General features: G+C 34.2%; 1 protein-coding gene across 1 annotated transcript; it reads right to left on the reverse strand.

Moving 5' to 3' along the window:
• Nucleotides 1–497: 497 nt before the first annotated feature.
• Nucleotides 498–6262, reverse strand: LOC132722432 (uncharacterized). Its single transcript, XM_060706943.1, has 5 exons — nucleotides 6168–6262; nucleotides 2874–3840; nucleotides 2233–2300; nucleotides 1599–1867; nucleotides 498–1080 (listed from the first exon to the last, which is right to left on the reverse strand). Exons 2-5 carry the CDS (start codon nucleotides 3828–3830, stop codon nucleotides 548–550), a joined length of 1827 nt encoding a protein of 608 aa, XP_060562926.1. The 5' UTR covers nucleotides 3831–3840; nucleotides 6168–6262; the 3' UTR covers nucleotides 498–547.
• Nucleotides 6263–15895: the final 9633 nt, after the last annotated feature.

The following is a 15895-nucleotide window of genomic DNA, read 5'->3' on the forward strand; positions in this document are numbered from 1 at the left end:
CTGCTCCATACCAAAATACTTCATTCTCTGTTAACTTCTTCCTGTACTTCATTACCAGAAAGCACAGACAGCAAATCGATTTCAGGTTTTATTTAGCCTATGAGTAAAAACTGTTCGAAACTATAACAATACACCAAATATTAACAAGCCACAATAAAGCTTGAGAAATGACTAATAAAATTACATTTCGTTGGACATACTGTTGACATTTCAATCATATTTTAATTGGTATTAGTCGCAGCAAATAGAAAACATTTGACGAAATATCTTTGATACATTCCCTATTTGGATTTGTGGTTTTCTTATGTGCATAAACCACAGTAGTATGTCATATGGCGATTGTCCAGCTTATCTGGTGTGAGAAAGGACCTCAGGTATCCTTTCCGTGCAACGAACAGGGCACCTAGAAAAACCACCGACGTTTCGTAAGCTAGCGCTGGAATATAACGCTCTGTCGGGATTCAAACCAAACAGCACTTGACTGTGCAAGGGGGCTTTGAAGTCAGCGATCTTAACCACTGTGTCCACAGACGCCTCAGATATATTCTTAGACATGCACTGATGAAATTGTTTGAAACACATCCTCAACTAATGTTCTTTTACCTACAATGCTTACAGTGATCACGTACAAATTTGAATCGATCACCACGGCAACATGTTCTGGATCACTCACATTTATTTCATCTAATCTTTGCTTCACTGCACACCACGAATCCCGTTGTATATAGACGTTCTTGGCAACTATCTGCCCCAAAAAACTACGAAAGATATCTTCCGCGCTTTGAAGTTGTTGTAATACTAATTCAAAGTTTACATTTTCAATAATTGCTGCGTCATGTGATAGAACAACCTGATTTTCTTTCAAAGAATAAAATATTTTTGTACAACAAGACTGAATGTCCGTATTTAAACTTGACAGGAAACTATCTGACTTTCTTATCAAGTGCATCTTTATGATTTCATCATCGGTGACCATACAAATTCTTGCCATATGTACTCCGTCTGATTTTGTGGCATTCAGATTCACATACTTTATTTCATCTTCTAATGAATGGTCAATTTTCGATAAGTTTTGGATCTCTGTTAACAAAAAAATGTAGTTCATCATTATATATTAGAGGTCAATATAATGACTTAAAAATGAATTTGAAACTGTGCAAAAGCTCCATTTTATGGCTGTATATCAATAAATAAATAAATGAAAAAGCAAGTCTGTAGGTCGAAATCGGGGTCAGCTGATATAAGATTTAGAATTTGAAGCCAAAACCGTAAACATAAATCATATTTCATAGTTGTTCATAAAAAACAACAGATGGCCACTAGATCAAAATCGAGGTCAGCTGATACCCGAGTTCAAATGTAAACATGATCCATATTTCATATTTCTTAAATCCAATTATAAAAACATTAGTCATTGAGTGCACCTACGGGGTTGCAATTTTGACACCCGTCAAGATGGGAACAAACAAGCGAAAGGTTCACTAGACAATGTTTCATATAATATCTAAACTCATTCAGTGATAAGATTATGCGATTTTGTGATTTCCAACATATGTGAATAAACGTCATTTAGAAAATGATAGGTGATGAGTACTTACTAAATTTGTCTTCTAGTACCTGTTGAACAGGTCGCTCAACCTTCATCCCACAGGTCATGCAGTAATTCTGTCCAGGTAAAAATTCTGAATTACAATTTTGCCCATCTTCAAGTTTTCCTTTACAAATTATTAATACCCCAAATTTATTTTCCTGAACTGTTCTGTGTCCACATTCCTGGCAAAACTTGCCAAATCCGTCTTTATCGCACGCACCATTGGAACATCTTAGTACTTGAATTTTTTCTGTGTGAATAGCAATAAAAATGAAGCTCCGATAATACGTAATTTCTTTTTCTAAATGTTTTTAATCAACAGCTAGAAAAATGATTTTTGTCTCTTTAATAGTTTATACCCACTTAAAATCATTACAATGTATATGATAAGGTTTCTTTTTTTAATTTTACCACGCTGATAATATAGTACCATAGTTTGAACATGTTGTTACATGTAACAATCATTAAAATGTGTCTTGAAAGATTATCTTTGTTATCAACTACATTTACAATTTTTATATTAATTTGTTGTTATTGGTATGGTATAATTTCAGGCCAAATATCAAAGTCATAGCACACATGCATAGTGCTTGGGACATTTGCATCAATATTTGTAAGTATCTAAATTTATAGAATCGTACCTGGTTCCTGAAGGATGGTCAGTACTTTTATTACCATCATATCCTGTAGATTGTGACATTACTGAAGCCTACAATAGAAAACTTACAACTGAATATGATACAACTTTTGATAAATTAAGTAATGTAATTCGAAAAACGAGAGTAGTATGAAGTGTGAGACCCATTTATATTTGTTCAAATATATGAGTAAGTTAAATACATTGAACTGATCCTTTGAATTTGGACTTAACCCCAAATAACTAAATACATAAAATGTCCCTGATTATTTGAACGGTTTGTGGTAAAATAAACGGTATGTGGTAAAATAAACGGCATGTGGTAAAAAATAAACGGTATGTGGTAAAATAAACGCCAAGCAGCTGTTGATGTTTTTGATTTTTGTTTAAAGGTTTTGTAGCCTTTCACTGTTGAAATATTTCTTTCATTGTAAAACTCATTGGATGTTATTTTTATATGATTTCATAATGCATTTCAAAAAAAATGTAAACATATGAGTAATGAATTATATAAAAAGTAAAATGACATAATGAAGATAGAAAACATAACAAAATAGATCGAGTATTAATTGCATGGTTGGTAACTTATTAATTTCGTTCATTGTGTAACAAAATTATTGCGTTGAATCCACGAAATGGTCTTACTTGGTAAGATCTAGCGTCAGTTATAATTCGGTCTGGTAGAGTGTTTTTCTTCAAAGCTGAAGTTTGGCTTGTCAGCAATATCATTTGTTTCTTTAGTTTCTTCATTTCAGACGATGTTTTCTTCATTGCAATTAACAGTTTGCATCTTTGCTTATTTTCCATGTACTGGTATAAATCGCACGAATTGTCCTTTACTTTATCCAATAGTGATACATTTCTTGCCAATAAAGATCGATGTGCTTTAACATCTTCTTCAGAAGCTTTTCTTAATTCCTGGAGTTTTACATTTTCTGTGAAAGTCAGTTTAACATCAAGGTCATTTTGTTCCTTTCTCAAACGAGTAACAGTTCTTTGCCTTTCCTCTTCTATAAGTGATGACATATCTGTGAGGTACTTATTAAATGTTGCAGTACATTTAAGTTGTTGTTCCTCAAAGTGTGATTTCCTACTTTGACCTGATTTCTCAATCGATTGCTGAGCTAGTTTTTGTTTCGTTTCAATATCTTTGACGCCATCCTCCAGTGTATTTTGAACCTTTTTTAGCGAATTAGAAATAAAGTCTATATCTTTAAGAGCCTCTTTCAGTTCGTTACTTTCTTCTATTCTAGTAGCCATAGTTGAAACATGGTTGATGTTATCGCATGTTGTATGTTTTGTTTTTCTGCAATCCGAGCAGGCAAACAGTTCACATTTGGGGCAGTAGAACCTGATATATTTTTGATGAGCGGGGCATTGCTCAAAACAAAACTCGTGTGGCATCGCTGCCCTATCGAGTATGTTGTGTTGTGGATTTTGTCGTTTGTGATATTTAAGGCATGACTGGCACATATACTCAAAACACTCATTACAAAATCCTTCTGCATCTGCCGTTTCACCGAATTCGTAGCATTGTTCGCAGTGCATTTCGTGACATTCGTCTGAATCTTGTACAATGTCATCTCCAACAATAGATGCCATTTTCTTAGTACTGAAATGGATTGAAATTGTAAAAAATACATTTTATAACATTATAGAAAGGTTGCTTATTTTTGTTTTACTGCGTAGGTATCTAAATATTAAGAGTATTTTGTTTTAGTAAGATATGGAATATTTCTCACGAAACATGAGAAAATTCCCTATATTTTACGAGCCGGGAACGCGAGTGAAATATATAGAATTTTAAGGCGTTAAATGCAAATGTATTCCATATTTCACGAAAAAACGAAAAAATAACCTTTTTATTTAATTTTACTTCCAAGAAAAAAGATGTTTACGAATACACTTGTTTACTTCGCAGTTGCAATTGTCAACGCGCAGTAATACATTGCGTGACACGGTTCGAATTCAATACACAATGTATCACAGCCATAACTGTTTTGAAAAAATATAACCAGATAACATATTTCATTGGTAAAATTAAATACAAAGGCATGTTAAGATAACCACACCATTTTTTAAAAACTACATGTAAGTATAATAATTCATGATTATGTTGATTGTCAACAACTTGACTTCAGTAAGAGGTAAGTGGAAGAAGAAAAAACGATAACAAAAATGAAAATATAAGATAGTGCTATGATTAAGTAAAACCAATGCGAATTAACAAACCAATATATAACTGTGTTTTAGTCTTTATATACAAAAGAATCAAAACGATGTTTTATGTTTTGTATTTGTTAAATTGGCCCAAGATATGTTAAATATGCCGATTTGCTAATCAAAACTCTAACTGAAGCGACAAAACTTTGGTGTTTTGGGTTGAAGTAAGTAAACGATATTTCATTGATGTTTAACAAACAAATGATAAGGAAACTTTTCCTTGACGTTCTTTTTAACCCAATGTCACTGATATCAAAATGTTGCCTGTAACTGTAGAACAAAGGGTGGTTGTTCGAGCACTGATATCAAAATGTTGCCTGTAACTTGAAGAACAGAGGGCGGTTGTTCGAGCACTGATATCAAAATGTTGCCTATAACTTGAAGAACAGAGGGCGGTTGTTCGAGCACTGATATCAAAATGTTGCCTGTAACTTGAAGAACAAAGGGTGGTTGTTCGAGCACACTGAGTCTTACGAACATACGAGGTTTTTACTTTGTCCCATGTTATTTTATAGTCTCTTATAAATCATAATAATTGGCAAACTACTTTTTGAATGATTTTTTTTATTTATATTTGTAGATTATAAATTGTGTACATTGGTAAGCCTTAAATAAACTTAATATATAGGCCAATATAAATCTATTCTAACTTTAATAGACAAATTATTAGATTAAGTATCATGCTTCCACGCATAACGATACAATAAAACTCTGTTTGAAATAAGAAATATACCTAATAAAATGAGAAACAGGGCAAAATTAGCAATTAATTGTTACTTTTTCATGGTTACAGGCAAGATAGTTAGTACTTCATCAAAAATATAAATCACAAATGAGCCATGTCACGACAAAACCAACATAATGCGTTTGCGACCAGCATGAATCCAGACCAGCCTGCGCATCCGCGCAGTCTGAGCAGGATCCATGCTGTTCGCTTACAGACCCTAAAACAAGTAAAGAACTAATAGCGAACAGCATGGATCCTGATCAGACTGCGCGGATGCGCAGGCTGGTCTGGAACCATGCTGGTCGCAAACCCATTATGTTTGTTTTGTCGTGACACGCCTCAAAAGTACGCTACAAATTCTTCTGTTATCTCAAGTATTTGATAATGTATTTATGTCTGTCTTTGTGAAACACTTTGAACGACGATCATGTTACTTAGGACAAATCAATACTACATAATGTTATATCATTGACTTAAATCGCTATTTAAAGTTCCGGTGTAAAATAAAATAATGTTTTATTCACAACTGTTAGATCATATGATTGCTGTTACCTGTTGTAATGAATATAATATAGTATGTCAAGCCTCAACACATCATTCAATTAACAAATGTACATGTAGCTAATTAGTTTGATAATAAATCAAAATAAACTGAGTAGATCTAACTATTAAATTTCGCTTAACATATTTTATGCGCAGTTCATCAAACTTTCAAGTGTGTATACCAATCAAATATATAATAGAGAAAGTAAGAATCTCTTAAGAAAGCCCAATACGGCAAAATTGAAAATGTTGCAGGCTCGGTTTGATTGAGCCTGTTCATGGACCGTACTGTCAAGTGCAAACTACCGTCCACGCCCCCTAGCACCGGCTTAAGCAGAATTCAACATTTAACATGAACTGGTACAATTTGGAATTTTGAAACATCCGCAAAACATAAACATAATTACATAATAAAACAAATAAAACATATTACAAAACATAATTACCTTAAGACAGCGTTTTATTCTATCATAAATGAGCATTTATATACACTCAGTGTAGGGCTTTTTAACAACAGCCTATTTTACTTCCTTTTAAAAGCTTGTTTAATTTCCGTTCGATCCGGACCGTAGAGTAAAAGAGAGATTTTTTTTCATTTGTATTTTACAGTAGGAGAGGTAGGATTCTCGATAAATGGACTTCAATCAGGAGTTTCTTCAAGTGAGGACTGTCTTTGGGCACTTTATTTATGGAATAGAAATTTGTCCTTATTATAATTAACGTTTATAACAAAAATTCATCGCTTCCTATGTGAAAATACATAATATTTTCTCATGTATATTAGAAACATACATGTGAAGATGTTTCAAACGAGCAGTAATATAAAGAATTTATCATATTTGAGAAAAGACGTTGTAGCAACAACTCATTTCCTCTGTTTATTGAGGTCAAAATAATTGAAATTAAGATATTGGCAGACTGGAATTAAATGTCCATCATAATGGAAAGGATCATGACTCTATATATAGATCATCAAAGACTTATTGTTAGACAATGTTACTTATAATATATATGTCAATTAGTCATATTCCGTGTCAAAGTTCAATCACATATGCAGGGTGATATCAAGAAGGAAACGGGTGAAGTCATAGGTCATGCAATGTCTATTCTTCAACAAACTAAAATCTAGAAATACACAAGTGAGTCAACATTCAAGGTTAACAAAAGTCTACTGGTAATACACATTTTGTGCATTTCTAATAAAAATAAATAGATAAATAACTACAGTAAATGAATAAAAAATAAGTAAGTAAATAAATAAATAAATAATAAGATAAAGTTGTTGCCATGGACACAGAGCAGATAAGCCTATTTTGGGACTCCGTTAATGTGAACGCTACAGACTGCAGACAAACCAAGTGTGTCGACCGACAGACGCATGTGCAGTGCTATAGCCACGCCATAGTTCAAATCCGAAAAATGTTTTACTTTTAAAACGCCTTTTGTGCGCTCTAGAAAATAATGCCATTTAATATGTATTCGACTGTTAGAAAACTCTTTCTTTTTGTATCATAAAATTAATATTTAAATTCACCCTGGATGAACAAGTTTTGTCACGTGACCACAAATGCAAACGCCGATTTTACATTTCAGCAATTACGGACCCGATTTCAGGTAATTATTTGAAGATATCTTTTTTTCTACTGCATCCACAAAATTATGACCTAGACCGTATAGGACCCGGCGTTAATTGAGATTTTATTTTATGTATGTAGTAATTGCGAGACTTAGGTGTTCTTTTAGAACACTTCGACACAAATTTTCTTTTTGCAAGGCAAACGCCGATAGGTTTTACCTTTTCTTATCTTTTTTGTTCACTTGAAACCCATGTAGAGGGAAAATATAAGAAGATATATCTTTTTACAAGTAATTTTCGTACCTAACTAATTTATAATTTTATTGGCAAGGTTATATTCGATATAAACCTATGTTTTCCCCTTATTGTCGATTTTGCAAACGTCGTTTGATCATGTAAAATATGCAAACGTCGGTTGGTCATTTGAAATATATGCAAGCGCCCGTTGATGCCTTTTTGAACGCTGAACTATATCTGTCTCATTTCAAGAGTTCTTCATCATATTAAACAGTTTCATTGCAAACTGATTCTAATAACTCCATTCTGGCCACGACGCCCATGGTTTCCAGATTTATTGAATCTGTCGGTAGCTCAACCGTTATGTCTTCTATTGGTTACAAATCTGTTACAACAACCAAATCTCAGATATGTCATCCAAATCCAGGTGTTCACGCAGATAAACATATAAGTGAAACTGCACATTCTACAAGAGCTTTAGGTCCTTATTCTCAACGCTGCAGATTGGTCAAAAGAAAACACCTTCGTTAAATTTTATTTGAAACAAGTAACTCCAAGTGATCTCACTGTGTAGTTCAACGTCGCTGTATAGTTCAACCTAAGAAGATTGATTTTTTTTCTAGATTTTTAAATCGAAGTTTATTCCCGACGGATTTTGTGTGGAATTGATTTTTGAGAAGATTATACGGTTTAATGTATGTATGTATATATATGGGATATACAGAAGTTTTATAAAAGTTTGTTATTGAAGAAGAAGAATGTTTTAAAATAAAAAGAAGGGGAAAAGAGAGAAGTCTTTTGTTCAGAGAATTGTAATATTTGCAACTTGACTTAAATAACCACCGGTTTATAAGAATCTTACACCGGCTGCCGGTACAGACCGGAATATCTGTCGAGTTTCCGCTAAACAGTTACCCGAGAGCTGGATATTCCCGTCTGTACCATCAGCCGGTGTTTGATTCTTTTTCTTGCATATTACATGTCGAATATTTTCGGAACAGAAATTATGAAAACTGATATATATATTACGTACTTTTTTCTTATAGTAGCGTATGAACATACAACTTCATTCATAAAGGAAAATGACGTCATCCTAAGAACGCGAATCATTCATAAAAGGCGCGTCAATGACGTCATTTAAAGCATGCGACTTGTCTTATATTAGGGTGTAGAACAGAGTATTCCAGCACCGGTGTAAACGGTAGATTATAAGAATCTTACGCCGGCTGCCGGTACAGACCGCAATATCTAGCTCGAGGGTAACTGTTTATAGCGGTAACGAGGCTCTGCCGAGTTTCCGCTTAACAGTTTCGCGAGAGCTAGATATTTCCGTCTGTACCAACAGCCGGTGTTTGATACTTTTTCTTGCATATTACATGTCAATTTCTTTCAGAACAGAAATTATGAAAACTTATATTCTCATTACGCATTTCTTCTTATAGTAGCGTATGAACATACAACTTCATTCATAACGGAAAATGACGTCATCCTAAGAATGCTATTCATTCAAAAAAGTCGCGCTTCAATGACGTCATTTAAAGCACGCGACTTGTCTTACATGGGGGGGGGGTGTAAGACAGAGTATTCCAGCACCGGTGAAAACGGTAGATATTCCTGTCTTAGATGCAAAAATCCTGTCTGAGATGAAAGAAATATATATATTTAAAGACGTTTTCGGGAGTTTTCATATAAACATATAGGCAAAATTAAAACTGTTCAATAGAATTTTTTTAACTTGTTTTAAGCGAAAAAAAAATTTGGGTCACCGTTCTCATTTTTAAGATATCTGTCCTTGAAATGGACTTTTTTGTTAAATTCAAGGGCAGATAATTTACAATGAATGGTAACAAAACAATTTTTTCTTCCTTTTTTCATGAAGCTTATCTTCGTTTTAGTTGATATGCAAAATTTCAAGAACAAACTTGGGTAGTTTTTATATCAACTTCTTCTTTTAACCGGTGCATTTTTTCTAAAACAATGGACTATTTTTTAAGAATTTAAAGTACCTTTATTTTCATTGAAAAAATTTAACAGAAACAATGTAAGGAATTGCATGCTATTATGTATTGTACTCAACAATAAAAAGAAAAACATAATCCAGAAGTAAAAACAAGAATTCATTTAAGTATGTTTAAGTAATCTGCCCATGAAATGACCTCAAATAAGTAGAAAAGTCTGATTCAGGGGCAGATAACTCAACAACGAGAACGGTGACCCCAATTTTCTTTTCGCTTTAAATGTTTCTGTTATCATATTCTAACAACATGCCAAGTTTAAAGAAATTCTATTGAACAATTTTAGTTTTGCCTATATGTCCATATGAAAACTCCCGAAAACGTCCTTAATATGTTCAACCGGCGTTTGCATATTTTACATGTTCAAACGACGTTTGCAAATTAGACAATACGATGAATAACATGGGATTATGTCAAATATAACTTTGCTAATGGAATTATAAATGAGTTAGGGACGGAAATGGCATTTTAAAAGACATATCCTCTATTATTTTACCTCAACATGTATTTCGCCAGTGAAAAAAATGATTGGAAAAAGTAAAACCTATCGGCGTTTGCTTTGCGAAAAGAACATTTGTGTCGAAGTGTTCTAAAAAACTACTTAAGTCTAGTAATGACTACTCACATAAAATAAAAGCTTAATTTACACCGGGTCCTACGGTCTATGTCTTATTTTTGTGCTCGCAGTGGAAAAAAAGATATCTGCAAATAATTACCTGAAATTGGGTCCGGCGTTTGCATTTGTGGTCACGTGACAAAACTTGTTCATCCATGGTGAAATTGTATCTTATGAACTCCGTATCAATATCAAAGTACATAGTACTGACGGGCTGAGTAGGCCTGAGTAAACATATGCACTTTTTTTAAAAACAATACTATCAGTCTGAAAACCATATGCAGTTGTATATATATATGAGATTTTGGTCAGCATTTGTTCATTATTGCAGGTTTTGCGTTTTATTTAAAAACACTTGTGTTTTATATAAAGTGCAATAAATATGTAAGATAACATGAATATCAAGATAACACATTATCAATTTATGTGGAAAGTACATTTCTTGAAAAAAAAACAGAGACTTATAATTTTAAAAATTATGTAACTCCACTACTAATACAATGATACAATACGATAGCCAGTCTACCTATGTAAGTTACTATAGGCCTCTGTATCATTTAATAGGGCCTTGTATCATAAGTGAAGCCACAGTGTGATATTTTAGGCATATGTGCGTTATACAGGGCCTCTTTATGATTTGTAAGGCATCCGTGTGATTTATTATATATCTGTGTGTTATAGACTCAACCAAACCGAGTATGCACTTTTCATGTAATTTTGTTGTGATTAATGCTTCCGAGGGATCACTTTGTTTCCAGATTTTTATACTTCATAACAGCAGGTACGTGTCAAGTGCTGTGTGACAGATGTAAAAAGTTGCCCCGTTATTCACTTCAGTGTTGTTATATTTTTCTGGTCCTTCGGGATCATTGATGCCAGCACTATTAAGCGTTGAGAATTGAGTACCACTCAAGCCGGTGCTAGGGGGCGTGAGGGATGTTGAGCTTATTCATTATCCCTCATGTACAGACTCAATCAAACCGAGTCTGCAATTTTCATGTAGTTTTGTTGTGATTAATGCTTCTGACGGATCACTTTGTTTCCAGATTTTTAAAACAGGCCTCTTTATGATTTGTAAGGCCTCTGTGTGATGTATTAGACCTCCTCTGTGTTATCTACAATATATCAGGCCTCTGTATGTATGATATAGGCCTCTGTGTGATATACTAAATCTGTGTAATATATTAGGCATCTGCATGATATATTAAGCCTCTGTATGATATATAAGGCCTCTAGGTGATATACTAGATCTGTGCGATATAGTAGGCTTCTGCATGATACACTCTAGATCTGTGCAACATATAAGGCATCTGTATGATATATTACACCTCTGTATGATATATTAGGCATCTGTGTGATAGATTAATCCTCAATGTGATTTATTAAGCATCTGTATGATATATTAGGCCTCAGTGTGAAATACTAGATATGTGCGATGTATGATATATTCAGCCTCTGTATGATATAAAAGGCCTCTGTGTGATATATTAGACCTCAGTATGATATACTAGATCTGTGTGATATACCAGATATGTATGATATATTAAGCCTCTGTATGATATAAAAGGCATCTGTGTGATATATTAGACCTCTATGTGATATACTAGATATATGCGATGTATGATATATTAGGCATATGTGTGACATATTAGGCGTCTGTATGATATTTTAGGCCTATGTATGATATATTAGACCCTGTGTGATATATTAGGCCTATGTGTGATATATTAGACTAGAGTGTGATATACTAGATATGTGCGATGTATTAGGCATTTGCGTTATTTACTAGATGCGCGATATATTAGGCATCTATGTGATATATTAGGGCTCTGCATACGTGACATATCGTCTGGATAATATACCATGCCTCTGTACGCATTAATCTGAACATGTATCTTGTATCAAATAACATGGATCCATACCTATGAAAAAATCTAAACATACATGTATTCGGTATCTGTTTAAATATAAGTTCACTTTTTAATCAAAGTGCATGCTGAATGTTAACAAAAAAGGAGTTGTGTCATTTAAAAAAAAAGAATGAAGGTCATCTGCTGAAAACTTAAATCATTAATTTATACACAGGTCATATAAATTTTTCGAAAATTGATTCCTCATTTGACGTTATTTTTAACGTAAGATAATGGAAAATGCAGAGGGGTTCCGATTCAATATGCGAAGAGCTGCGTAAAAGGCCGAGGTGATCAGATTGCATAATCTACTTTCGGTTTTGCAGTTTTCAGAAAATTTGCAAAGAAAATAGAGAAAATCGACGGACAGGTAAATTGACAATATAGTTTAGATTTTCATTTTATTCTGTAATGAACTAGTGAATGCTATGTTTGACAATATAAATGGATTATTTGTGTACTTTAATAGGTAAGATTAAATATATATTAAGTGAGATTGTAGACTACTTTCGGTTTTGATCATCAGATCATTTAGCATTTATTTGTCAAACACTTTGGTCCAAATTATATTTTTATTATAAAGTAATTACTTTTTTTGCAGTACAGTATACGTTTCACAAATGTTATCAAGACTATATATTTTAAAATTTGATATGTATATGTGTGTGTGGCTGAAAAATAAGTCTTGATGTGTATTATATGGGTCTCATTTAATTCATTTTATGATTATTTAAGGACTCCCAGGTGCCAGTAATCATAAGGACTCTCATGTGCCAGTAAACATAAGGACTCTCATGTGCCAGTAATCATAAAGACTCTCATGTGCCAGTAATCATAATGACTCTCAGGTGCCAGTAATCATAAGGACTCTCATGTGCCAGTAATCATAATGACTCTCAGGTGCCAGTTATCATAAGGACTCTCATGTGCCAGTAATCATAAGGACTCTCAGGTTCCAGTAATCAATAGGACTCTTAGGTGCCAGTAATCATAAGGACTCTCAGGTACCAGGAATCATAGGGACTCTCATGTGCCAGTAATCATAATGACTCTCAGGTGCCAGTAATCATAAGGACTCTCATGTGCCAGTAATCATAAGGACTCTCAGGTTCCAGTAATCAATAGGACTCTTAGGTGCCAGTAATCATAAGGACTCTCATGTGCCAGTAATCATAATGACTCTCAGGTGCCAGTTATCATAAGGACTCTCATGTGCCAGTAATCATTAGGACTCTCAGGTTCCAGTAATCAATAGGACTCTTAGGTGCCAGTTATCATATGAACTCTCAGGTGCCAGTAATCATAAGGACTCTCAGGTGCCAGTAATCATATGAACTCTCAGGTGCCAGTAATCATAAGGACTCTCAGGTGCCAGTAATCATAAGAACTCTCAGGTGCCAGTTGTCATAAGAACTCTCAGGTGCCATTAATCATATAAACTCTCAGGTTCCAGTAATCATAAGAACTCTCATGTGCCATTAATCATATGAACTCTCAGATGCCCAGTAATCATAAGGACTCTCAGGTGCCAGTAATCATATGAACTCTCAGGTGCCAGTAATCATAAGAACTCTTAGGTGCCAGTAATCATATGAACTCTCAGATGTCAGTCATCATTAAAACTCTCAGGTGCCAGTAATCATATGAACTCTCAGGTGCCAGTAATCATAACTCTCAGGTGCCAGTTATCATATGAACTCTCAAGTGCCAGTAATCATAAGAACTCCCAGGTTCCAGTAATCATAACTCTCAGGTACCAGGAATCATATGAACTCTCAGGTGCCAGTAAGTATAAGAACTCTCAGGTGCCAGTTATCATAAGAACTCTCAAGTGCCAGTAATCATATGAACTCTCAGGTGCCAGTAATCATAACTCTCTGGTGCCAGGTATCATATGAACTCTCATGTGCCAGTAATCATATGAACTTCCAGGTGCCAGTAATCACAAAAACTCTCATGTACCAAGAATCATAAGAACTCTCAGGTGCCAGTAATCATAAGAACTCTCAGGTGCCAGTAATCATACGAACTCTCAGTTGTCAGTAATCATAAAAACTCTCAGGTACCAGTAATCATAAGAACTCTCAGGTACCAGTAATCATAAGAACTCTCAGGTACCAGTAGTCATAAGAACTCTCAGGTGCCAGTGATCATTAGAACTCTCAGGTGCCAGTAATCATAAGAACTCTCAGGTACCAGTAGTCATAAGGACTCTCAGGTGCCAGTAATCATATGAACTCTCAGGTGCCAGTAATCATAACTCTCAGGTGCCAGTTATCATATGAACTCTCAAGTGCCAGTAATCATAAGAACTCCCAGGTTCCAGTAATCATAACTCTCAGGTACCAGGAATCATATGAACTCTCAGGTGCCAGTAAGTATAAGAACTCTCAGGTGCCAGTTATCATAAGAACTCTCAAGTGCCAGTAATCATATGAACTCTCAGGTGCCAGTAATCATAACTCTCTGGTGCCAGGTATCATATGAACTCTCATGTGCCAGTAATCATATGAACTTCCAGGTGCCAGTAATCACAAAAACTCTCATGTACCAAGAATCATAAGAACTCTCAGGTGCCAGTAATCATAAGAACTCTCAGGTGCCAGTAATCATACGAACTCTCAGTTGTCAGTAATCATAAAAAACTCTCAGGTACCAGTAATCATAAGAACTCTCAGGTACCAGTAATCATAAGAACTCTCAGGTACCAGTAGTCATAAGAACTCTCAGGTGCCAGTGATCATTAGAACTCTCAGGTGGCCAGTAATCATAAGAACTCTCAGGTACCAGTAGTCATAAGGACTCCTCAGGTGCCAATAATCATAAAATGACTCTCAGGTGCCAGGAATCATTAGAACTCTCAGGTGCCAGGAATCATAAGGACTCTCAGGTACCAGTAATCACAAGGACTTTAAGGTACCAGTAATCATAAGGACTCTCAGGTACCAGGAATCATAAGGACTCTCAGGTGCCAGTAATCAGTACACATTCTATACAGGACCTTTTCCAGCTATTTTGGGGAACTTTAGCCTCTGCCATAAACTGGGAAAATCATTAGACATGGGAAATTTGAGAATATTTCAAAAATTGAAAATCTACTGTATGCATGAGTTTTTAGTTTTTTTATTTTGGCCATAATAACATGTCATTTATTAATAAATTTGTCGAAACAGTTCAATTTTTCACAGAAAGAAGGTGGGCCATAATAAGTTACATTCATAATAGATGGTGTATTTTTTAGGAAAATTTAATGGGCCACAGCACTGTCATGCATGATTAAACTATAAAATGACATATCATGGTGAATGAATGATAAATTACAATGTTACATTATGACTTTGTGTCATCTATTTTTTTTTCTAATATTGATCAAAGTCTATTGTAAACCCAGCTGAGTTAGAATGATTTTGACAGAAATCAGTTTTGTAGAAAATGATGTTGAATTAAGGGGAAGATGAAAGTCGTAACATATAAAGTATTTTTCAGAAGTAAATAGAGAAGAGAAGAATTTTTGAAAAATTATCAATGAATTTTAGTTTGAAATATGTATTCACTGATTTTTCCCCCATAAAATGGAGGCTTAAAGTAATGGCCTTTTTCCAAGTGACAAATTTGTTGAAAGTTCTTAAACAATTTTAGAATTTCCCACAACCAGTTTAATTATTTAGCCATATATCTTTTTATTGAATATTCAGCTGACATATATGATGTATATTATCATCTAAAAAAATGAAAACATAAATAAATTTGTTAGATTTCCCCAAACTGCTTTAAGTTACTACTTACCACAATGATTTTCTTTTCTAAAAGGTAAAAATTT

This window comes from Ruditapes philippinarum, unplaced genomic scaffold (assembly GCF_026571515.1).
Source record: "Ruditapes philippinarum isolate M1 unplaced genomic scaffold, ASM2657151v2 ctg11356_1_1_1_1, whole genome shotgun sequence".
Classification (NCBI taxonomy): Eukaryota; Metazoa; Mollusca; class Bivalvia; order Venerida; family Veneridae; genus Ruditapes; species Ruditapes philippinarum.

Excerpts from the sequence above, each read along its gene's own strand:
- LOC132722432 (XM_060706943.1), bottom strand. The coding sequence starts at position 3,830 with ATGGCATCTATTGTTGGAGATGACATTGTACAAGATTCAGACGAATGT. Across the intron at positions 1,868-2,232 it reads GACCATCCTTCAGGAACCAG|CTTCATTTTTATTGCTATTC; the intron begins GTACGATTCTAT and ends GTATTATCGGAG. Across the intron at positions 1,081-1,598 it reads GGTACTAGAAGACAAATTTA|AGATCCAAAACTTATCGAAA; the intron begins GTAAGTACTCAT and ends TTTTGTTAACAG.